The following is a 20,419-nucleotide window of genomic DNA, read 5'->3' on the forward strand; positions in this document are numbered from 1 at the left end:
ATAGGAGCGCATCGCGTATGCATACCGACCTTTATAGTTTACAGCAGGCCCTGTTATCACTCTATGAGTTGAATCTGTCACTGTACGTGAAATCTGGTGAAGAATGCTGCCTCCTTTTCCTTCTTCTTGTCGACAGCGGGAAACAGTCTTATAAGTATTTACTCACTACTCTGCCACGTAGCACCCTACGAGCTCCGACAGACCACAATAAAAAAAAAAATCTGACAATCTAACCATTTTGAGGTGCGATACATGCGCAGTTTGTTTCAGAGGAAAACCTAAGCTGGTTGAAGCAAAACTCGCGCCATATATTATAAAGCGCCATTTGATTAAGTGCATATTATACTTGCATATAACAATCGGAAATTAGTGACCTTCGTGCGGTTTTTTTTTTTTTTTTTTCAGCGGAGTTCAACGAAAGTGCAGTGCGTTCCTGTATGCGTGGCGCCTATGTGCGCTGAGCTGTAACTGTTTTCGCTTTATGAATAATGCTGTGGCTACAAAGTTAGCTTTATATGAGTTCACAAAACCACTCAGGAGCCTCGCATGCATCCACCACTTTTGGAGTCATCGAACTCCAATTTAACTGCATTCAGCAGAGTGTCTCGTAATGTATTCTTCTGTAATCATTCGACTCTTTCTTGCGAAACATGAAATGAATGAAGCCAGCGACTCTCAGCGAAGCAGCGCTGCGGTATATGTGTTCTGTCGTTTTTCCAAGACTGAATTTGTTCCCATTAGAATATCGCGGCTGAGAGGCAACTCAGCTCTGAACACATTTCGTTTTTTGGCATAACAAAGCTGGCCTTTGCTTCGCCAGCGAGCTGGTATTTAACTGAGGTTGTTTCATTTTAACATGCTATCATTTCTACCCTGCAAACGGTATTACAACTTGACTACCTTATTGGCGAGACGAGCAGCACGGTGTCAGACGAGTGGCTAATACTCCGGCACATTGTGACGGGATGCGCTGCCCGCCAAGGTTCTTGCGGTCCCGCAGAGACAAGATCGACCACACTTGCAGGTTTGCGAAACCTTTAATGTAAATTTTATAAAACAGCATTTTGTACATCCACACTTCGCTGGTGACTTTGTTGTTGTTGTTGCTTATACCGAGAACGACGCTGTCAGACAGACCGCGAAACGAGGTATCACGCACAAGACTGAAACGCTGCTCTTAGTCGCCCGGGTCGGCGTGAGCAGTGCTGCTTACGCTATAGGTTTATAGTATGTATTTACAGAAAGCCTAGATTAGAAAGGCATATATAACACGCGCCTTGTTATTGTGTAGTGACTAAAATGTCGTCCAAGAAAAGTATGCACACACACACCACTTGCTATCGATTCACAAACTGTCGATTTGCTATCGATTTCAGGTTCTCGGCCTCCTTACCGTGAACCTGAAAACGGTTTCAATGCGACACGCAGGAGCGGCAGTGCTCAAGGAGCCATCGTTTTGCGGTCGCGATACACTGGTATATACCTCTACGCAGCATCCGTGGTTCAGGGAGGAAGGAAAATTTACCTTTCGTTATTTCTGCGTTTCAGTCTAGATAATGTTCCCAACTTGGCTTGTTGAACACACTTTTTTTTTTTTGCTACAAAAGTCAGTGTGAGACAGTTACCGCTACTATGCATACTAAAGGTTCTACACACAGCGCCGAAGTCTAACCCACGAAGTTGCACCATGGACGAGACGACAGATTTGCAACAAGACTCATCACAAGCGCGAGGATGTGGAACATGTGGGGTGCGGGATACGTGCGTATCGATTTTGTGTCAGCCTGCTCAGGGCGTGAGAGGGTTGTTTTGTGGGAGGCTCCTAATTACCTTCCTTTTTCATAGAATCGCTATAATGGAACATGTGGTCTGATGAAAACGATGTAATTTCTTTTGGCACTCCAGCTGCCCGCACTGCACTCTAAACACGAATACACCTATACGGGTGTAGTAAAGGAGTAAGTTGTCCTCTAGCGCACTCCTTTTTTATAAAGGGTTCGCGCTAGAGGACAGCTTATACTCCCTTTCTACTCCCTACTCTTTAGAGTGTGCCTCTGAATAGGGCGCAGGCAGGGTGTGGATATCTCCGCTCGGCGGAAAGCGAATCGCTACTGTCGGCTAATGTCGCGCTCTTAGAGAGCTACGGTTCAGCACGAGTACATCACGGTGCCACTATAGGCTTTGTTTTGTTTTTTTTTTTTCGTTTGAGTACAACTGCTTATTTTTTTCTTGTGTGCGATGCAAAGACCATATTATCGCAGCGGCTGAAGGTAGAACCACTCAGTGTAAAGGTTCGCTTGACATACATTGATGGTAGTCGCTATTTGCATCTAGAGTGCGAGTGTAGAATATCGCAGAGTTAGTGGCAGCTTGAAGTCATGAGCTGAGCTCGGCCCATGAAAGGAAGTTTAGCACTAAGACTGTCTTGCACGCTAAGTGCAGAAGTCTTATAATTTTGCGTCAAACATTATTCATGTGTTTACAAAGATGGACTAGCATTGCATAAAACATCGAATTCTGTAGACTCTTGACTCGACGGCGTTCCTTGTTCGAGTCAAAAGCAACGCTTACCCGAGCGGCCTTTCAGAGCTTCGAGCAAAGCAAAAAAATAAGCGACACTAGAAATCATAATAAAGCCCACAACCCGCACGAGAATGTTGATTGCGATGTAGACAAGAGCAGGCTAATCGTCGGAGGAGCTGCGCTTAAAAAATTACCTTCGGGAGATGGTGTTAACACACATACACAACCCATCTCGATACGCACGCGTAAAAACCAACGAATTACACACACAAGGGCCTGTTGTAACATGCGTCGTTCCGTTCCGCTGCCATAAGTTCATCTGGGCTCGTAGAAAACGTAACGTGCGTGTATATGCCCAGTTAAACGAATCGACGAAAGAAGCAGCTATCTCGATGACCGACAAATTCCTTTTTTTCATATTTCGCGCGCCATCCTTCTCAATAAAGCTTAAATTTAACCAACTTCAAGACATCAGCGCTACGACGATCTTGGTAGTAATCCTTATTTGGGGCGTCTATTGTTGTAGCTTCAAGAGAAATGTGTTCATGGCACTCTTGTGCGTCTGCAGCCTTTATTCTGCACATCCTTTGATCTTTCCAGTACGTCGCCTTGCCAACCTATTCGTCTGCGGTAACATATCCACGCCGTGGTTTTATTTCCGTTCACCAAAAACGGCCACTATCAAAAGCTGGCACGTCGATTCAGTCTCCTCGGCCATATCGTCAGTGAGCATCTGTCAGTCTAGAGCTGATATGATCTAAAAGCTTTTCAGGTACCGTATCTTGTTGCTGCTAAGTCGTCGTGCGGAGGGTGAGGTGCATTCCTGCTTCTTACAGCGCCGAATTAAACTCAGCCAATACCACCTAGTATTGTCTAGGTGGTGTTGGCTCAGCGAGCTCGGCTTGCAACAACCGTTTCCGTTCCCACGTCTTCCAGCACCTGATACACCTTCGCCACTATTCTACAGACAGCGAGGACATTCACCTGCGGGTGTACAACGGTGTGTTTTCTGCGCAACATGTTTGCTAGACTAGAATCCCGTACGCGGCCTACACTCACAATTCAGAGTAATAATGACTTCGCCGGCGAGGCGACTAGGCTGCCGTGAAAGGGGGCAGAGCGAGTCACGTGACGCGTATACGTACTCAAGAGAACAAAGGTGCATCGTCAAGCAGACATGTTCATTACATCTCTAAGAAAACAGTGTTCAAACAAGCACAACGGCACCAAAGCTTAAACCAGTGCGCCTTTCGTTCGCTCTGCGAATATTCACACCACGTGACCATTTCTGCGCCCTGAGCCGACATCCGACCAACACATGGCGGTCACTCACTCTATATACGCACACACACTTGATGCACACATATTATTAGAGCTCGAACAATAAGTTTGCAAGAATCATGCACTCATGTCATGTGACAGTTCCACTGCTTACCAAAAGCAACATCCAAATCTGCCGGCATCTACCGTGCCGTTTCATCGAAAAGTCTGTGCGCCCGAATTCATAATTCTCGCAATGCATTCACGTCTGCTTATTGAACAATGACCACGGTGAGCTGAAGAACGAATTTCTCATTTAGCTTACTTTATCCCTTCGATGCAGGTCTCCTAACTTCTACACGTTTCACGAATCTTCTGATACACGGCATCGTAACTGAATGTTAGACCTCTGTTCAATTATGCGTACTCATTTCTAGGGTTGTTCCTTCCCCAGCTGAATGTGCAACTTTAGTATTTTCTCTTCAGAACACGAATCTTATGCAGAGGGCTGAAAGTGGGCTGGGTATACTTGTTACTCTCCTTACCTGACCTGCTACTCTGGAAATACCGAATCCAAGACACCGGACTCCCTCTCGTTGGAAGCGCAAGCCACGCTGCTCTTTCTCTGTGAATCCTTGACCGTGCCTAGATGACTACTGTACCTCGTGTACAGCGAGTACAATACACGGAAAATGGGCTGTAAATTCTGATCACCGAAGCTAGCAATGTACCCTACGACACTTCCAAAAGGCGGTGCGTGAGGGATACCTTGGTTATAGACCACATATTGTGACTCACTTTTTTAATCATTTCACACTGCGCAAGTACTATCAGAGATAGATCAAATTCGAACGGGGGAATTAAAATCGAAAAAAAAAACGCCAAAAAGGTAACCGAAGAAGAATGAATGCAAGTGGGGTTCGTCTTCGCGGTTTCAAAGAGTGGCCAGAAGTACTGAACCTCTTTGAACTAATCTTCTCCTTCTTCTGTTCGCATTTTATTCGCCCCCGATAGTAGGCGCTCGGCTCCAAGTAAAAGAGCTCGCGCACAGAACGCTTATCGCATGGTCTTACAAGTGCCGCAGAAAAGATGCGTTATCAGAGGATCCAACACCGTGGAACCAAATAACCAAAACTAAGTTTATAAACGAGACTCATTTGGTTGTGGAACAGCCAAGTTACAGTACAGTGTAACGGCATGTTCCCAGCACCATCGGTACGGGGTTGTACAAGAGACTACGTTATGACGAGGGTAAAGCAACAGAAAGCAACTAAGCTGAAAGTCTTGCAACCCCGGTTTCATTTCGGAGCACCATAATTCAGTTGAGGGAGAGAGGAAATCCGCGCGTAGATTGCGTTGAGCTCCCCGTCCTTTTACCGCCTATAGATAAAGCCGCTCTCCTACGGTTAATACAGCTATGAGGGGTGACGGGTTGGCGCGTAGAAGCTGACAGGATTTACAAGCAGCTGAAGCTAGGCCTGCACATAGAGTGTACAGGTTTCACTGCGCAGCTAATTTATAATCACATCTGCAACCTATAGAACTGGAGCAATGCATTCAAACCGCTTTTGCTAACTCAGTACCGAATCGTTATGACGCTCGCGTCTTATCTACGGACACGTGATGTAACGCGAAGGAAAGTAACTGAGGCAACGCTGCGTCACAGGCAATTTAGCTTCCCCGTAAGCAAATATAATGCAAGCACAAGCGTAAACCAGTTTATCAAGGGCTGTCATGGCAGTTTATAAAGATATGGAGTGAAAATATGAAGTGAGGGCAAAGAATTCGGCAAAAGATATAAACTGCCGAAGTGGTACGAGAAGTTCCGCACGCTCACGGAGGTACCGCCAATTGTTTTTTCACTAGGGGTATTGGAATCTTGTGAATCGTATGCCGGAAACGACTTTTGGATAACTCGTCTGGGATATGTTCTTTACGTTTTTGTTGCGCAGCAAAGCATGAGATGGTAGACGAATACTGTGAAATATACTACTTGGGAAACACGCTTATAAACCGCGGCGGCTGCAGAAAAAAAAAAGAAACGTGTAGCTCAGGCATGCAGGCTTGGTCTGAAAGGAGGCGCTGCGGTCATCGAAGATGCCCGTGTACCCGCTACACTCCTTATTTCCATGTTATGCGTAGACAGAAAATTTTCTTTTTGCTCCTCCAGGCATGTGCTAACATTCTTCTTTCGCTTTACATAATGAATAACTGAACGAAATGACTTAGTACTTCAGCACAAAAACTACCGCAGAGTGTGCATCTTATAGCATGAATTACACGGGATTCACCCTGACAGTAAAGAAACCTGTTTGTTTTCGTCGAGGTTGCTTCATTGGTGCCTACTTGAAGGTTAATCAGCCAATTTTTAGCGCTGTAGCGCGTGCATACGCCTCCTTTATCAACGGAGGCCCAAAGCCAGACAAAGGTAATACATTTGAGATGCTTTACATGACTAAATTCGCTTCTTTGGACACCTGAAACAAAAACGCTAAAAAGATGCACAAACAACAGACACTTAGTGCACAACACAACAAACAAAACGTTTTTTTCTTTTTCATAAATACCTACTCAATATCACAGAATTACAGCGCACTATATCAAAAAACAGAAGTTCTATGTAGCAGGGCATTAGCGATGATGATTTCGCAGCTTAGCTCATATTACGAAATTGGCTGCGAGATGAACATAAAACAACGAAGTATGTACAAACAAAAAAAGCGACACCTGACGTTCCGATTGTCGATTTCGTTTGGAATGTTTCTTGGTTGCATGCATATCTAGTCTAACGTTAACAATAGAAGTCAATATAAAGGGCTTCTTTAACCTGCACAATATGTTACTGTTCGTAACGCCTTTTTCTTAATTGGATACTGCAATAACATAATTCAAATGCCTGCTCAAATAAGGCAGAACAGCTTTTTTTTTCGTGAATGCATCAGGTAATAAAGATTATGTTAAGTGTCAGAGAAAAAAAAAAATCTATTGCAATACATCAAAGGCCCGTGGGAGGCGTTCCCGTGGGAGTAGTACGTTTTCTTCCGCCGAGATTCGATCATGCGTAGAACTGAGTGTCAGAGGGAAAGATTGCGCATTGCATTCGCAACACTGCCTCGTCATGATCCCAAAGACTGTCGGTGACGCGTCCGCTTGCTACACGCATCTTGCCGAGTGAAGAGGATCACAAAATCTCATGCTAGTCGATCGTAATCGCACGTAGAAAAAACTCTAACAGACAAAAACGAAGGGCAATGTAGGTTGGATGCAGAAGAAGTTGGGGGAGGGGTAATGGTGTTTCTACATGCTGACGCGAAAGCTATACGTACGGAAACACACGTAAGCGCGGTCGGCGAACGATGGGCTCAACAGACATGGTGTCCGAACGAAGGTTCTTGGATAGGCGAAAAACACACACACTAGAACACATGCGTGCCCGCACTACGGTCATATACACACTACACAGGTTGGTTCATATGACGACGATCGATGGGGGATCGGGAAACGGAAACCAAGGAAAAGAACGGGGTCGCTCGCAGTGCTTCGTTTCAGAGGTTCAGTTCGAAAGCGACGGCCATATTGTTGTTGGCCTGTGAGGAACTAGGGTCCGCGTCCGGTTTGTACGCTGATGAGTTGAGCTCGAGGCCTGAGGGCGCTTCCACGGAGTCGTTCGCCTTCTCTCCGTTGCGGTCGTCGTCTTTCACCCCTCGCTTCCCGCCGTCCTCCGCCACCTTCGTCGCCTGTCCTTGAAGCTGCTGCTTCTGCTTCCAGTCCTCCACGCACAGTTCGATTGCACTCAGGTCGCCACAAGTCACCGCCTCTAGGCTGCGATGTCGTAGTGGTGGATCTCTGCCGCCTCCTCGATGATGTTGCCCTGGCACTGGCCGTCCCTGTCCAGAATGTCCTGGTGGCCAGAACAGAGAGGAACGCGCGCGGGAAAATGTGACTCGTCCCCAGGTGCTCGGGTTCTGGCACTTTTTTCTGTTCTCTCTCTATACAGGGCATGCGCTTTGCGTTCAAACAAGTAGTAACGCGCAAGGCACTAGGAACAGAAAGTAAAAGGCCGGTAAAGGCATGTGCAAGACACTTTGAGTTCGACGGAGGATGGTGTTTCTCAGCACGCCTCGATCGCTTCTGCTTCACTGGCGCTCTTTTGCGAGCTTTTTTTTTTTTTCGAGTTTTGAAATTGTTTCAGGTGTTTGGGCGTTGTCTAAAATAGCCACCGGGTATTTATAATTGACGCCTACTGACGTCGATAGCCTGCAACCTCGACTTATGTGGCACGAAAATTGAAAAAAAAAGTGGCTTCTAGCTCATTGCCACGTCTGACGAATGTGAGCGATGCCTCTGACGCCATCCTTCACTCGAAACGCAAAGAACAGCCCTTCCGAAACAAAGATAAAAGAAATGAGACAAATAAAAAACGTACGTGCAACCGCATCCTCTTCTGTTCCTCGAGAGAAACAAGGGTAAACGGGAAAGACGGAAGATGGACAGAGAGAAAGAGGCAGCAAGAGAAAGAGAGAGACAGAGACATACACACAGAGAAAGAAGTCACCAGACGAGACAACAAGCGGGTTGCGATCAGCAAAAAACGGGCGCGGCCTAGCTTCACGCGAGCTTATATATTGGCGCACAGTGAGCCCGCGGCTGCTTCGGCACTCTAATACTTTTAACTCCTGAAACGGCGCAACGCTGTCCTGAGGCCGACGTCGCGACGTTCGTTTCACTCGTCTGCTGAGGAGAGTTGGCAACAACTGTATATCATATTCAGAACAGAGCCTGTTCCCGTGAAGTACAACTGGCGCATGAAAATGCATTTATCTTTAGCGCTATAGTCTCCCAGTCTTATCACCTATCATCCTATCTTCGTGCGGTCCTTCGGTTAACTACATGGACTTATCTGCCGAACTCAGTATGCCAGCCTTATTCTTGGAGATCTGAATACAAACTCCCTGCTCACTGCAGGGGTAGCAAAACCATAGGTGACCGGTACGATGGTCTTTGCTGAGTCATGGACAGAGCACAGTGAGGATGACTGCGTTTGAAGGCGCTATGCACGAAACCTGCTTATAATCGGACAGCTTTACTCCTTTTCGGGGGTTAAAAGGTACACAGCTGTTGGGCCGCCAGCACGCGTGATAATGAAGCGATAGAGGGGCAGGCAGGCAAGAGGCAGGCAGAGACGACGTCGAGGGCCTTACTCAAGCGCACACTGCCGCCGGCGGTGAGCGTCATAGACGCCCAGATGTCGCACCAGACGCCTGAGCGCGGCGCGTCCCAAGGCTCCTGCGGGACACGTACCTGGGACAGGGACGCTCCCTTGGCGTTACGCGTGAGCCGCGAGGGCGACGGACCGTCGGCGGCCGCCCCCGGGCAGCGCAGCGGCAACGTCGCGTACGGCGCCGGGTACTGCGGGATGGCCGAGCCCAGCAGCGGCCGGCACGAGCCGGGCCCTCGCTCGCCGTCGGCGTGCCGAGGCGTCCGCGGAGGGCCCAGTCGCTGGTCCACGTCCACGTAACGCTGGCTCTGTGGACGCCCGAGGCTTGCGGCCCCACTCACGTACGTGCCGGACTTGACTGGCTTCAGCGGGGGCACTGCTCGAGCGAAAAGACGACGCACGTATGAAGCTCCGACAGTTCCTCCTGGAAAAGCCTAATATATTCTAAAAACGGTGCAAATGACAAGGACAAATACACAAAGCAGACCCACGCGGCGCTAAGTGTCTTTTTCCTCGCCCTTTGCGCTACTTTGTAACCACGAACAACCAACAACCTCGCGTGACTACCCTTGTGAGATTCAGGCAGCCCAAGACTGGCGTACAGTGGTGGTCACCTTTAACGTGAACGCGTGAGCGCGCGCCCTTTTCGTTGCTCTCGCGATACTCTGCTGCCATATTCAGGAAACATTCGCCGGTATCAAGAGTGAACACGTAGCAGATGAAGCGGTACTACAACAGACGACGCACGGGCGTCTCTGTGACGTGGCAACACTAAAGATACGTGCACACGACATCAGGAGCGGTGCCCATGCTCACAATATCGGTGATCACCACTGTACCTTCTGAAACGTCTTAACAGAACATTATTTCCAAATAACCGTGATTCTCCCAAACAAGTGAAACACACTGCACTTCATGCGGCGGCAGTTGAGACAACTTCAAATAACAAAGAAAAAGGTGTAAAAAAAAAGCGTTTAGTTCGGCCTATTGGCACCTGGCGCCAGAAAGTGCATGAGTACCGCGAACATCGACTCAGCGTTGTTTCCATGTCTTGATGGCTCTGTACCGTTTTTGGGCCGGTATTTACTTTTTCGAACTCTAAGCTGAGTTCTTTTTTATTTAGGTGGTAAGAATTAACATTCTCTGAAATCACGAAGAAATGCAGGTTCTAAGCGGGCGATCACTGTTTTGGTGGCTTGCATTTGAAACGAAGTGAAAAGCACAAAGTTTTTGACAACGTTGCGAGGCGGCTTGATACGTTCGTACACAGCTTTCTTAAATCTAAACGCATTTAGCAAGGAGCGCGAGATATACAGAAACAAAAGAATATAAAAGATATTGTGGCCTTGTGGCCGTAATTTTCAAGGGCAGCAAAGATGAAGCACATATACTTTAAATTACAATTAATTCTTTCGAGGCTCAGCTGTCTCTGGAAGTTAGACTGTTATTTCTTTCCAACAACACTGCCCGAATGACGAGTCTCGTTTTGCGACGCTGCAAGTGAGTCACACCAGTGCACGGCGCATGCGCGCGCCCACTCACCGATGATGTTCTTGTACTTCCGCTTCTCGTGGCTCACGAAGAGGCAGGCCCCGGCAATGACGAGTACGATGATGGTGAGCGACGCGGCTGCCGGTGCCACCACCGACAGCCGGAAGTAGACCGGAAGTTCGCGGCTCTGGCTTCCGTGCGGGGCAGGCATGGATGCGTCCGAAAGCGCTGCAAGACACGAAGCCGCAGTCTCTCGCAAAAGGCCCGCCCAACTGTTCTCCGAGTCCTTTCTGTCATTTCTTCAACTTTATGCTCGCAAAATTATCTCAGACGAACCTCGCTGTGCACAAGATGAACGTCTTGTACGATAGGGAGGGAGCCGTTTCTTGAAATTTTCTGCAACATTAAACAACCTTGCGCTTTCCTGTTAATCCGCAGCTAGATCGTAACAATCCAGAAAAAACAATTAAATCGTAATTTTAAGCTCGCTCCCCGGACAGAGACGGCTACGCGGTCCGCCACCACAGCTTGAGTGGCGCAAGCCATTACATTAGTCATTGGGAGTTCACCGTAAAAGAACTTCTGAATGTCATTTCCACTGGCGCTGTAACCAGTCGTTTACCCAAAGTGATGTCCGTGAGTGCGAGGCCCATTCATAAAAAGATTCGCAGGGACACCTAATTCCATTATGTGTTGACAATGCTACAGCATTAGCAGCTGTTGATACCGGAAAAGACGCCACTACCGGTCTGGTGACGTCACTTACGTCCAGCCAAGCAGCGAAGTCAGCTTCCGACGACACATTTGCTTCCCGATGAGGCTTCTAATGCCATCGCAATGAGATGAAAGCGTGCGCATGGCCTTGCGCCAGAAGCCCCGTGGCTCACCTCCGCCTTCGGTGAGCACGGTGATGGTCTCGCTGGGGGCGCTGGTGGAGCCCTCTCCCGCCGCCTGCAGGTAGATCTGGTAGCGGGTGGCCTCCCGCAGGCCGGACAGCGTGTACTTGGAGTTGTCTGCCTGCGGCACGGTGAGCTCGCGCCACGGACCGTTCTCCTCCCGGTACGACATGATGTAGTCTGCGCGCCGGCCGAACAACGTGGTCACGGTTCACATGACGTAACGCGATCGGCGCCACAGTTGACTGAATCGCGTTCAACGCCGGCAGGCCAGGATCATTACGTGCGCAGTACAGCAGCGGAATGGAAGAAAAACCTCACTAAAGAAGTCCTTAATGTATCAACCACAAAAAACAATATAGTTTCTATTAGCCTGCCGGTGAGGGCCCGCCATGGTGGTCCCGGCTGCGGCAGCCACAGTTTCCTGAAGGCGTAATGCAAAGAGACTTGCCTACTGATAATTAGGTGCACCATTCAAACTTAATCCGGAGCTATGGCCATCAATTATGCGAAAAAAATATAATGGAAGCAAATCAAAAATGGCATAATCAGACCATTTCCCGATATCAGAAAAGAATAAAACTGAAAATGGAAGCTCAAGCTCGAACAAAACAAATTCAACTAACAAGGCAAGAGCGGGGGCTAGTTGGTGCTGCATAGTGCAGATATAGCGCTAACTTATGCAGATACCATATACACATATCAGGAACAGACGAAGCGCGTGCTTTCAACTGAGTTTATTGGATAGGATGTGGTTCCGTATAGAACGCCACATCATATCCAATAAACTCAGCTGAAAGTACGTGCTTCGTCTTTTCCCGTTCTGTGTACGCGGTATCAGCATAAGTTAGCGCGATATCGCCACTAAATTAAACTGCCATTTGGAAATGGGTTTTTGTGCCACTATCGAATTTGCTGCCTTGTGCCATATTACGCTAGTTAAGCACTAGCAAATTTCCTACGCTAAGTGTTAGGCTGCTCTATTTGTCCTAATGACTAACCGTGGGATCGACAGCACTACAGAATATTCCAGTGTTTAGATATCTACACATTAATATATGCGTTTTCGATTTCGTTCCTGCTCAACAAAACACGTCGGTGAACTATGCAGCTCACAGAATTCAGTATATATATTGAAACAGCTGCGTCAGAAAAAGCACCAGGCGGTAGCGGAGGCACTGCGCCGTACTGCGACCAAATCGGTACTGACGGGTGACAGGTGGTCCCGGAGGCTGCTGCCAATGAACGACGATGAAGAAGCGGTCGTGGGACTCGAGCCACAGTCGTGGCGGCAGCGGTGGCTCTGCAATGAGAAATACGACCTACATAGCACGAGACCCAATAGAGCCACTCTTCCTCCCCTGTTCCCACAGAAATGTGCACTGGAATTTCAACAAGTAACGTGCGGTAATTGTTGTATTTTTGCAGCGTGAATGCGACGATTCCGACCAGTTCTCTTATTAACTCTAACCTGTACGAATTGTTCCCATGTTGCTTTTAGTTCGTGAAGCTGCTTTCTCTTTTCTGACAATGTCGCTGACACTGTTTATATCCGGCCTCCACAAAGATGCAGGATCACACCTATTTTTCAGCGAAATACAATTCTTGGGCTAGCCATTTTAAAAAAAATAAAATGTACCAATCTCAAACAAGCGTTCTCTCTTGAACGGTGCAAAATGGAGCCAGAGTGAAATTGCTCCTGGGCTCAAAAGTCGGGCTGCTCTGTATCCGTCCCGCCCACCTAGACCCCGTACGATATCTTCCTGCTCGTCCGAACGCTCTCGTAATAGCAGTTCTAACGATGAGAGAAGCATTCAGCGTACCGGAGTCCGCGGTCCTGGCGAAGACCTCCTGGGAGTCCGGACCGGAACCGGCCGCGTTGTACGCCTTGACCACGATGCTGTACTCAGTGGCCCTCTTCAGGCCCGACAAAAGGTGCTCCTCCTCGGGCTGGTCGGTGACAAGCATCGACTGGTAGCTGTACGGCTCCTCCGAGCCGCGACTGCGGTAGCCGATGTAGTAGCCCAACAGGTGGCCGTTCCACTGTTCCTTGGGGGGCGCCTGGCGAGAGGGGCGAAGGACGTACAGCTGCCGTCGAAGCCGCCCGCTTTTCCATCTTCGCCGTCATTCCTTATTCCACGACTGCTTCCTTCCTAGGCGATACTGCCGCCCTGTTTTTGATACTCTCCCCAAACCCATAGTGGCCTCTGTCTTGGAAAGAAAAGAACCCAACCTCCAGCACATGCGCCTTGGCCATACTCCGAAACCCTTGCATTGTTTCGCGTTGGCGTTGGACATCATTTATTATATATATTACTGTGTCATTTCTCAGGCTGGACGAACAAAAAACAGTCGTGTCGCAAACCATATGGAAGATTCTTATTTGGAGACATGCAGACAACAACGTCAGGGCAGGATTTCACTGTAGGTTGTTCCGAATGACCTCTCGCGTAACTCTGCCACGTATGCCACAAATGACCGTGCGTACCTTCCACTTAATTCGAAGCAGGGTTGGTCCTCTAGATTCCGCAGCAACATCAGTCGGAGCGCCGCTTGGTTCTGTAATAGAAAAATGCTTGAAGAGCACTGCTCTTAGGCTCTCTGATCTATTAACTAGAGTCGCTACTTGCAAAACTTCTTAGACGAAACAGTAGCACGCTGTTCGGAACTTATTTCCTGCATAAAATTGAAGAAGATGCCTTTAGTAGCTTTCCCTGCTTTCATAAGAAAGAGAGTTAGGAAGTTTCTAGCTGTAAGTGCGACAACAGGTCTGTTTCCGTCTCTTGACCCTCGAGTAGTCTCAGGAAGTGACGCACCTTCCTCTTTGGTCTGGAACTTCTGGCTTTCCGACGGAGACCCCCTTCCGACGGTGTTCTCGGCCAGCACTCGAACGATGTACGATGTGCCGGGCTGCAGCTCTCGCAGAAGAGTTGACGTCTGCGGAGCTACCACGATGGCTTCTTCTAACCGGTGGGCTGCGCCTGCGCAGTTTAGACGCCAGAACGAATACGCTTTAGGGTGACACGCTTTTGGCCGCCTCGGAAGTTGCCGACCACTTCCGTTTCAGTAAAATTCGCTCTAAAAGCGGAGCCATTCTCACCATGGTCCTTCCAGTATTGCACGATGTACTTGGAAACGGGACTGTTGCCGCTGTACGGGGCGTTCCACCTGACGCTCGAGGAACGGCTCCACGTCTGCTCGACTTTGACGTCGAACGGCGCCGCCGGTACCTCTGGAAAATTAAATGCGCAAACAGGCAGGCGGCAAATCAATCAATCAATCAATCAATCAATCAATCAATCAATCAATCAATCGGTCAGTGGTATATATAGCTCACCGAGGACGACCAGCTTGATGCTGCGCCTATCCGAGCCGAAGCCGTTCTTGGCGAGGCAGCTGAAGAGGCCATTGTCCGACCGCTCGGCGCCCTGCACGTGCAGCTCGGAGGCCGTGCCCCGGTCGGTCACGCTTTCGAACACCTGCAGTCTGGCAAACGAGGCCGGAAGAGTGCGCCTTCAGGCTATTTGCACCGCGATTCGCCCGCCTCCAACGGCACGGCTGTGTTGTTCGCCCATTTACTTACACAGGGCGCAAGCTAAATATATTGACATTTATAGTCGTATCTTGCTCACTCACACAGTCCAGTGTCGTTCGTGAGGAGCGCAATGCTAGTCGCAGTGAAGTTAAATTGTGAAACTGAGCTAGAGATGAGTCTAATCACTTCAGAAATAGTGCAAAAAAATCGACTCTATATTAAAGGGACACTGAGGAGAGCACTATTAATATTTTTTTTTTACAGTAAAATCCGATAGTTCGGCATGTCATGGATTTGTTGCCACTTGGCCGGCAGCGAAAGATGCATTTATTTCTAAGAAATTTGGATTCGAAGTTGAAAAAGTTTTTCCCGCCGCTTTGATTCAAACTTGGGATTCTCCTATGACGACACAGGACTAAGTGACGTGAAACATGACGTGCGCATGACGTACCGCAGACTCCGTGATTTCTGGCGGCCAGCAGTGCGGCCTAGCAGCAGCCGAAAAGAAAGCTACTGCCGGCCGCACGTTGAAGGCATCTATCGGCTATTGCGGCCGTCGCTACAGTCGCTTCGATTACGTTTGCACTGCCGTTTTGCCAGCGTTACGATGGATCTCGTTCTCGAAGTCGTCAACGAAGTTCTCGCAAATAGACACCTTTAGCATACCGTGTACCTTGTTACCACTAGCGGATACCGGGAGCCCGCCTACCGCCGGAAAACAGGCGCTGATTGGTCCTGATGCTTCAGGAGCGCGCGTAGCTGCCAGGCACGTGGCGCCATCTGGCGACGTCAAGAAGATTTGCGCATGCATTGGCTGCGCCTCAGGGATTTGTGGCTTCTCGGGTCCTAGAGTTGCTAGAACCATTGGTTCTAGCAACACTGCTTTGTCCTATGACGTCATCACGCTTGTACTTGCGAGTTTGGCCTGTGGCGGCGATACCTGTATTTTGATTCTTGCTCTTTTCTACGTTACAAGAGCTTTGTTGTCAGTATGAGTGGCGTTTTTGTAATCAAGAGCTGGTATTCTGTCGATACAAGCCAACTTCAATTTCTCCTCAGTGTCCCTTTAACACACCTGTCACCGGAAACAGCAAGAAGGTCCATTGCTATGAAGAAAGAAAAAAAGATTAAAGGCACACCCAACCGAAACACGGAAGAGCAGAAGCTTCTTTTTTTTTTAGCCGCCGCGGTGGCTCAGTGGTTATGGTGCTCGGCTGCTGGCCCAAAAAGACGCGGGTTCGACCCCGGCCGCGGCGGCTGAATTTCTTTGGAGGAGAAATTCTAGAGGCTCGTGTACTGCGCGATGTCAGTGCGCGTCAAAGAACCCCAGGTGGTCGAAATTTACGGAGCCCTCCACTACGGCGTCTCTCATTGCCTTAGTCGCTTTGGGACGTTAAACCCCACAAACCAAACCTTTCTTTTTAATACTGTCCAGCCTCTATATGTGTAAAAACTACTTCAAGCGGCAGGCAGAGATGCCTAGCGCCCGCGTCGGCCTATCCCATACGCTGGAATAGCTTCGTCTTCTGCGTCTTACCCAAATGTGAAACTACAGCCGATGTGGCCTTTGAGGCCCTCAAAGTTTTATATTGCGCCTGCGAATAGTTATTTGTTGCAGTGCCTGGCAGCAGCAGTAGCAGTAGCAGAATGCACACCTGGGCGAGTCCAGCGGGAGCGGGTCCTCGTTGCGGTGCCAGGTGACGCCCATGGGGCTGTCCCCGAGCGCCTCGCAGCGCAGGATGGCCGTGTCGCCGCGCCGCACGCTCTCCACGCTGAACTTCTGCTCGAAGCGGGCAGGAACTGCGCATGCGCGGACGGGAACAAGCACGCGGTGAAATGTCCACACGTAAGCGAACGAACAAGACGACATCGTGCGTCACGTGACCAAGTCGATAGCCTGAATGTCAACGCAGAACGACAACAAAGCGCTAACTTTGCCGCTTGTTGGCTCGTGCTTTACCTTTCTGCTCTGCCAATAATGCAGGCACATCACAAACTAGACCACCGCTTCCACCTTAAGAAGATGTCGGCGAGCAAATCACTCAAACCTCTCTGTGTACAGAACGCGGAGTCTGCTTACGCGCAAAAAACTATGCGCACCAGTCAAAGACAATTGGTGTAAGCACTGGCATATACTCTGGCACTTTCGCGAAGCAGGTAACGTGGTCACTTGTCTTGATGAAGAAAATGTTCCATTTAGGGGTATTCTAGTCTACTTCCCCGCTCGTCCTGTCGTGGCGCTGTTGTATTACACCTTTGGTATGCGCAGCAATAAATATGTGTAGATCGTAAACAGACAGACTACATCCGTACTTTTTCAATCGACAGGAAACGAATTCGCAGATGAATTAGAAAGTTCGCATTCCTTACAAAACGTAGAGTTATGTAAAGTTACCGACCCATTAGGCAAGGCTGCCTCGGAGCAAGATGCGTGCCCTTAAAGGAGCATAGACACCAAATTTTTGCTTGCCTATTTTTTTCTTTCGGGTGATGCGTTAGACATTATTATACATGGAGCATCCCGTAGTGTTCACCTACAACTGCTAATTAATTTATAGTCTAATGTCTCTTTAGGTTCTCTGAGGCATAGAAGAAACCGCACTATAACCGCTGGTACGTAGTTTGCTGTCATTGCAGTTTTTTTCGCGCCTCACGTGACCTAACCACCAACTACCCATCACAGCCGTCATTCGGTTGGTAAAACCGAAACCGCAACAGCGTAAAAAAAAATCCAGTCATAAATTATTTAGTGCTCGTAAGCGAATACCACGCGCTGGTTCACGTATCCTTATGTTTAACGCATTATTTGAAAGAAGAAAACACGCAACTAAAATTTTATGTCTATACTCCTTTAAAGGGATGGTCTCTGTCGGTGTACTAACAGGCTGCTCGCAAGGAACTCTCGTTACAAAACCTCGTGTACCCTACTAACGGTCTCCACAACATCACCGCCAGGCGGACCCCCAACTCTGGACCTTTGCGACGCGCCGAGAGGAAACGCAGCACAATGGAGACCTACTGGAAGGAGCTGCCAGTTTCTTTCAAATCTGCCCCCCCCCCCCCCCCCCCCCCCCCGCCTCTTGGAGATCTCGCCCCAGCAGCACGCCAGACTGCGTCCCCTGATTGACCCGTCGCCCTCGGCAACAACGGCCAAAGAGGAGGAGAAGGGGGGGGGGGGGGGGCACCGCAGCAGTTCCTTGACGCGGGCACGCGCGGAGCTGATTGGACGCTTCCTGCCCGCCTGAATAATCGGGATACGTTCGGGCTTCACCGGCTCAAACAGGAAGCTACTCGAGGGAGGCCTCTGCACTGCACTGGAGCGCACCCTGCATGCTCCGGTGCGATATCTACATTTTTGTTTTCTATTGTCGTTTCTCTTTTCAAAATGCCTTCAGGAAAGAGCGCCAGGGGGAATAACAGAAGACGTCACCATTCCTCGCCTATTTTTGTTACCCCGATTCTGCTTTTCTCTCTGTGTTTCTTTTTTTTTTTTTTTCCCCACAGAACAGATAAACGTTTTCACGAGTACAATTCTCGCAATAAACAGCGCAGAGGCGATGGACAAAAGGAAGCGGGCAATGACAAGCGCTGTCCTCTTCTCCGTCGTCACATGTGTTGTTCACTGTAAGGATAAGTTAAAGGCTAATTCAACTTGTGGTTGAGTTTGTGCTTGCGTTCCTATTTTCTTTAGTCCTTGTGTGTGTATGTGCGCTGCTGCTTCCAAGTAACTCAACTACCTGTCCTACCTGAGTGCAGCATGCTGTGCGTGACATCTCATTGATTGAGAGTTTGACCCTCAGATCGGAAGTTTCTATCCCTGCATTTTTCTTCCAACTTCAACAAACGCGCATAAGGGTCCCATTGCGTCAGAACACTTGCACTTACTGTTGTTCACTGTGCACAATATAACCGCACTCGAGAAAGCCTTGCAACAAAGATATGCTGAAAATGATATTTCAATTTTTTACACTTCCACGATCCTAACAATTGTAAAATAAAAAGAAAATCCTGGCGCCTTGTTGAAGAATAAAGGTGATGGTTGACCGAAGAGCAGGCGAGTCGTTGCTGTTGTCATAATGTTTTTCTTTTTTGAAGGAACAAAAATCGTCAGACAGGCAACAAAACATGATCGCACAGCGCGAAATCACGTATGAGGACTGTAAGAACATGCACACACACACTTATATCACGTAGACTTGGGCACAAGCGCACAGGCAATTCATTACTGCTCACACACTCACACAAACATGCGTGATCATTCACGGGAAGCAAACTTTGAGAGGAGGGGGAGAGGAGAGGTTCGGAGTGAAAGTGGGGATCGGGATGGTGAATGGGCCACCTGCAAGAAGCAATAAAAGTCACAGCAGTCACTACGAAATGAAACGCAAAGTCACCACAGATACTGTGTGGTGATTTCAAACAATGAAGCTGTAAAGTTAAACTGCTCACCTGACGCCAAGTCACGTTTTCCTGCACATCACTTTTGATTGCGAGGCAACTGCGGAATTTTGTAAGATAACTTTAAGAACTCATTGATGACAATGGTTCTAACCTCCCGATCCGTAGCCAAATATTAATTTTGAAGTTTGCCCTGCGCTGGCCCCCACAGAAAACTGATGGAGTGTGTTTTTTATAATAAGAGCAGAGGACTACAGGCGTCCCAAGGGGGATCGGAGTATATATTGATTGTTATGATAAAATCTCACAATATACGAAAAATTGCGTTCATAAACAATTTCCAGCTGAAAAATGCGTTTGTCCGGCATTTTTGAGCAAGAAGCAGAGCCAGGAAGCCTTGCTCGACCGTTTACGAGACACCTTGCACCGACGGCCAAAGTACTAATGCAACACGTAACACTTGCAACGACAGCAGAGTTAAAGCAAGTAACAAAGGAAGACAGCTAGTGGTTCAAGTATTCAGCATTTGCTGACCGTCGTCGACTAACGCACACTTACCAACCACCAATAGCAGGAACATGTTACACATACAAGTGGTGGCTGTTTCTGATCGCCCCTATTTCCGCGTTTGGGTGAAGAATGAGGAAACATACCGTCCCTTTCTGCCAGGTGCTGTGCAATGTCACGCAAGAACTGATGTCAGCGAGAGTGGTGTGGTTCGGTTGCAATAGTGGCGAACAAACGGTTGTCGTTCTTTCCAGACAAAGGGGCATTTTATATCGGTCACCTCCATCGAAAAGAAAATGCTAAAGTAGAATTCAGTTTTCTAGTTTTGGATGTATTACATGCAAATAAGGCCGACTGGTAGAGCTCTAAATGACATTTAGGCTTTCGAATCTGTTTTTTACGTTGCTGAAGTGCAGCAGATGCAGTCTAACCGCCTCCCTAGTCAAGATCATTGTTCACCGTCTTTTACAAAAATACCAAGTACTCGAACCACCCTACCAAGTGAAGATACTCAGCTCAAGTACGGAAATTCCCTTCGCGAGTGAACTGCCCCGGACAGCCAGATAGGGCGACTTCGCTCAGTCTGCGACG

At 48.5% G+C, this 20,419-nt stretch overlaps 1 protein-coding gene across 3 annotated transcripts in view; it reads right to left on the bottom strand.

Moving 5' to 3' along the window:
* Positions 1–1,018: 1,018 nt before the first annotated feature.
* Positions 1,019–20,419, bottom strand: part of LOC149359118 (cell adhesion molecule Dscam1-like) — a 128,697-nt gene continuing 109,296 nt past the window's right edge. For 2 of the 3 annotated variants that reach the window (XM_089571351.1, XM_089571349.1), the window contains exons 5-15: positions 16,579–16,723; positions 14,726–14,874; positions 14,489–14,620; positions 14,205–14,369; positions 13,877–13,947; positions 13,212–13,449; positions 12,599–12,691; positions 11,380–11,568; positions 10,544–10,720; positions 9,085–9,377; positions 7,463–7,684 (exon numbers count right to left, since the gene is read on the bottom strand). In XM_089571351.1, the coding sequence (XP_089427477.1) occupies positions 7,601–7,684; positions 9,085–9,377; positions 10,544–10,720; positions 11,380–11,568; positions 12,599–12,691; positions 13,212–13,449; positions 13,877–13,947; positions 14,205–14,369; positions 14,489–14,620; positions 14,726–14,874; positions 16,579–16,723 (1,736 nt within the window). In that variant the 3' untranslated portion in view covers positions 7,463–7,600. Of the gene's footprint in view, positions 7,685–8,984; positions 9,378–10,543; positions 10,721–11,379; positions 11,569–12,598; positions 12,692–13,211; positions 13,450–13,876; positions 13,948–14,204; positions 14,370–14,488; positions 14,621–14,725; positions 14,875–16,578; positions 16,724–20,419 lie in introns of all 3 variants that reach the window. The other variant, XM_089571352.1, reaches the window with a different exon arrangement.

The sequence above is a fragment of the Amblyomma mixtum genome, chromosome 2, assembly GCF_055824585.1.
Source record: "Amblyomma mixtum isolate Tamu chromosome 2, ASM5582458v1, whole genome shotgun sequence".
NCBI lineage: Eukaryota > Metazoa > Arthropoda > Arachnida > Ixodida > Ixodidae > Amblyomma > Amblyomma mixtum.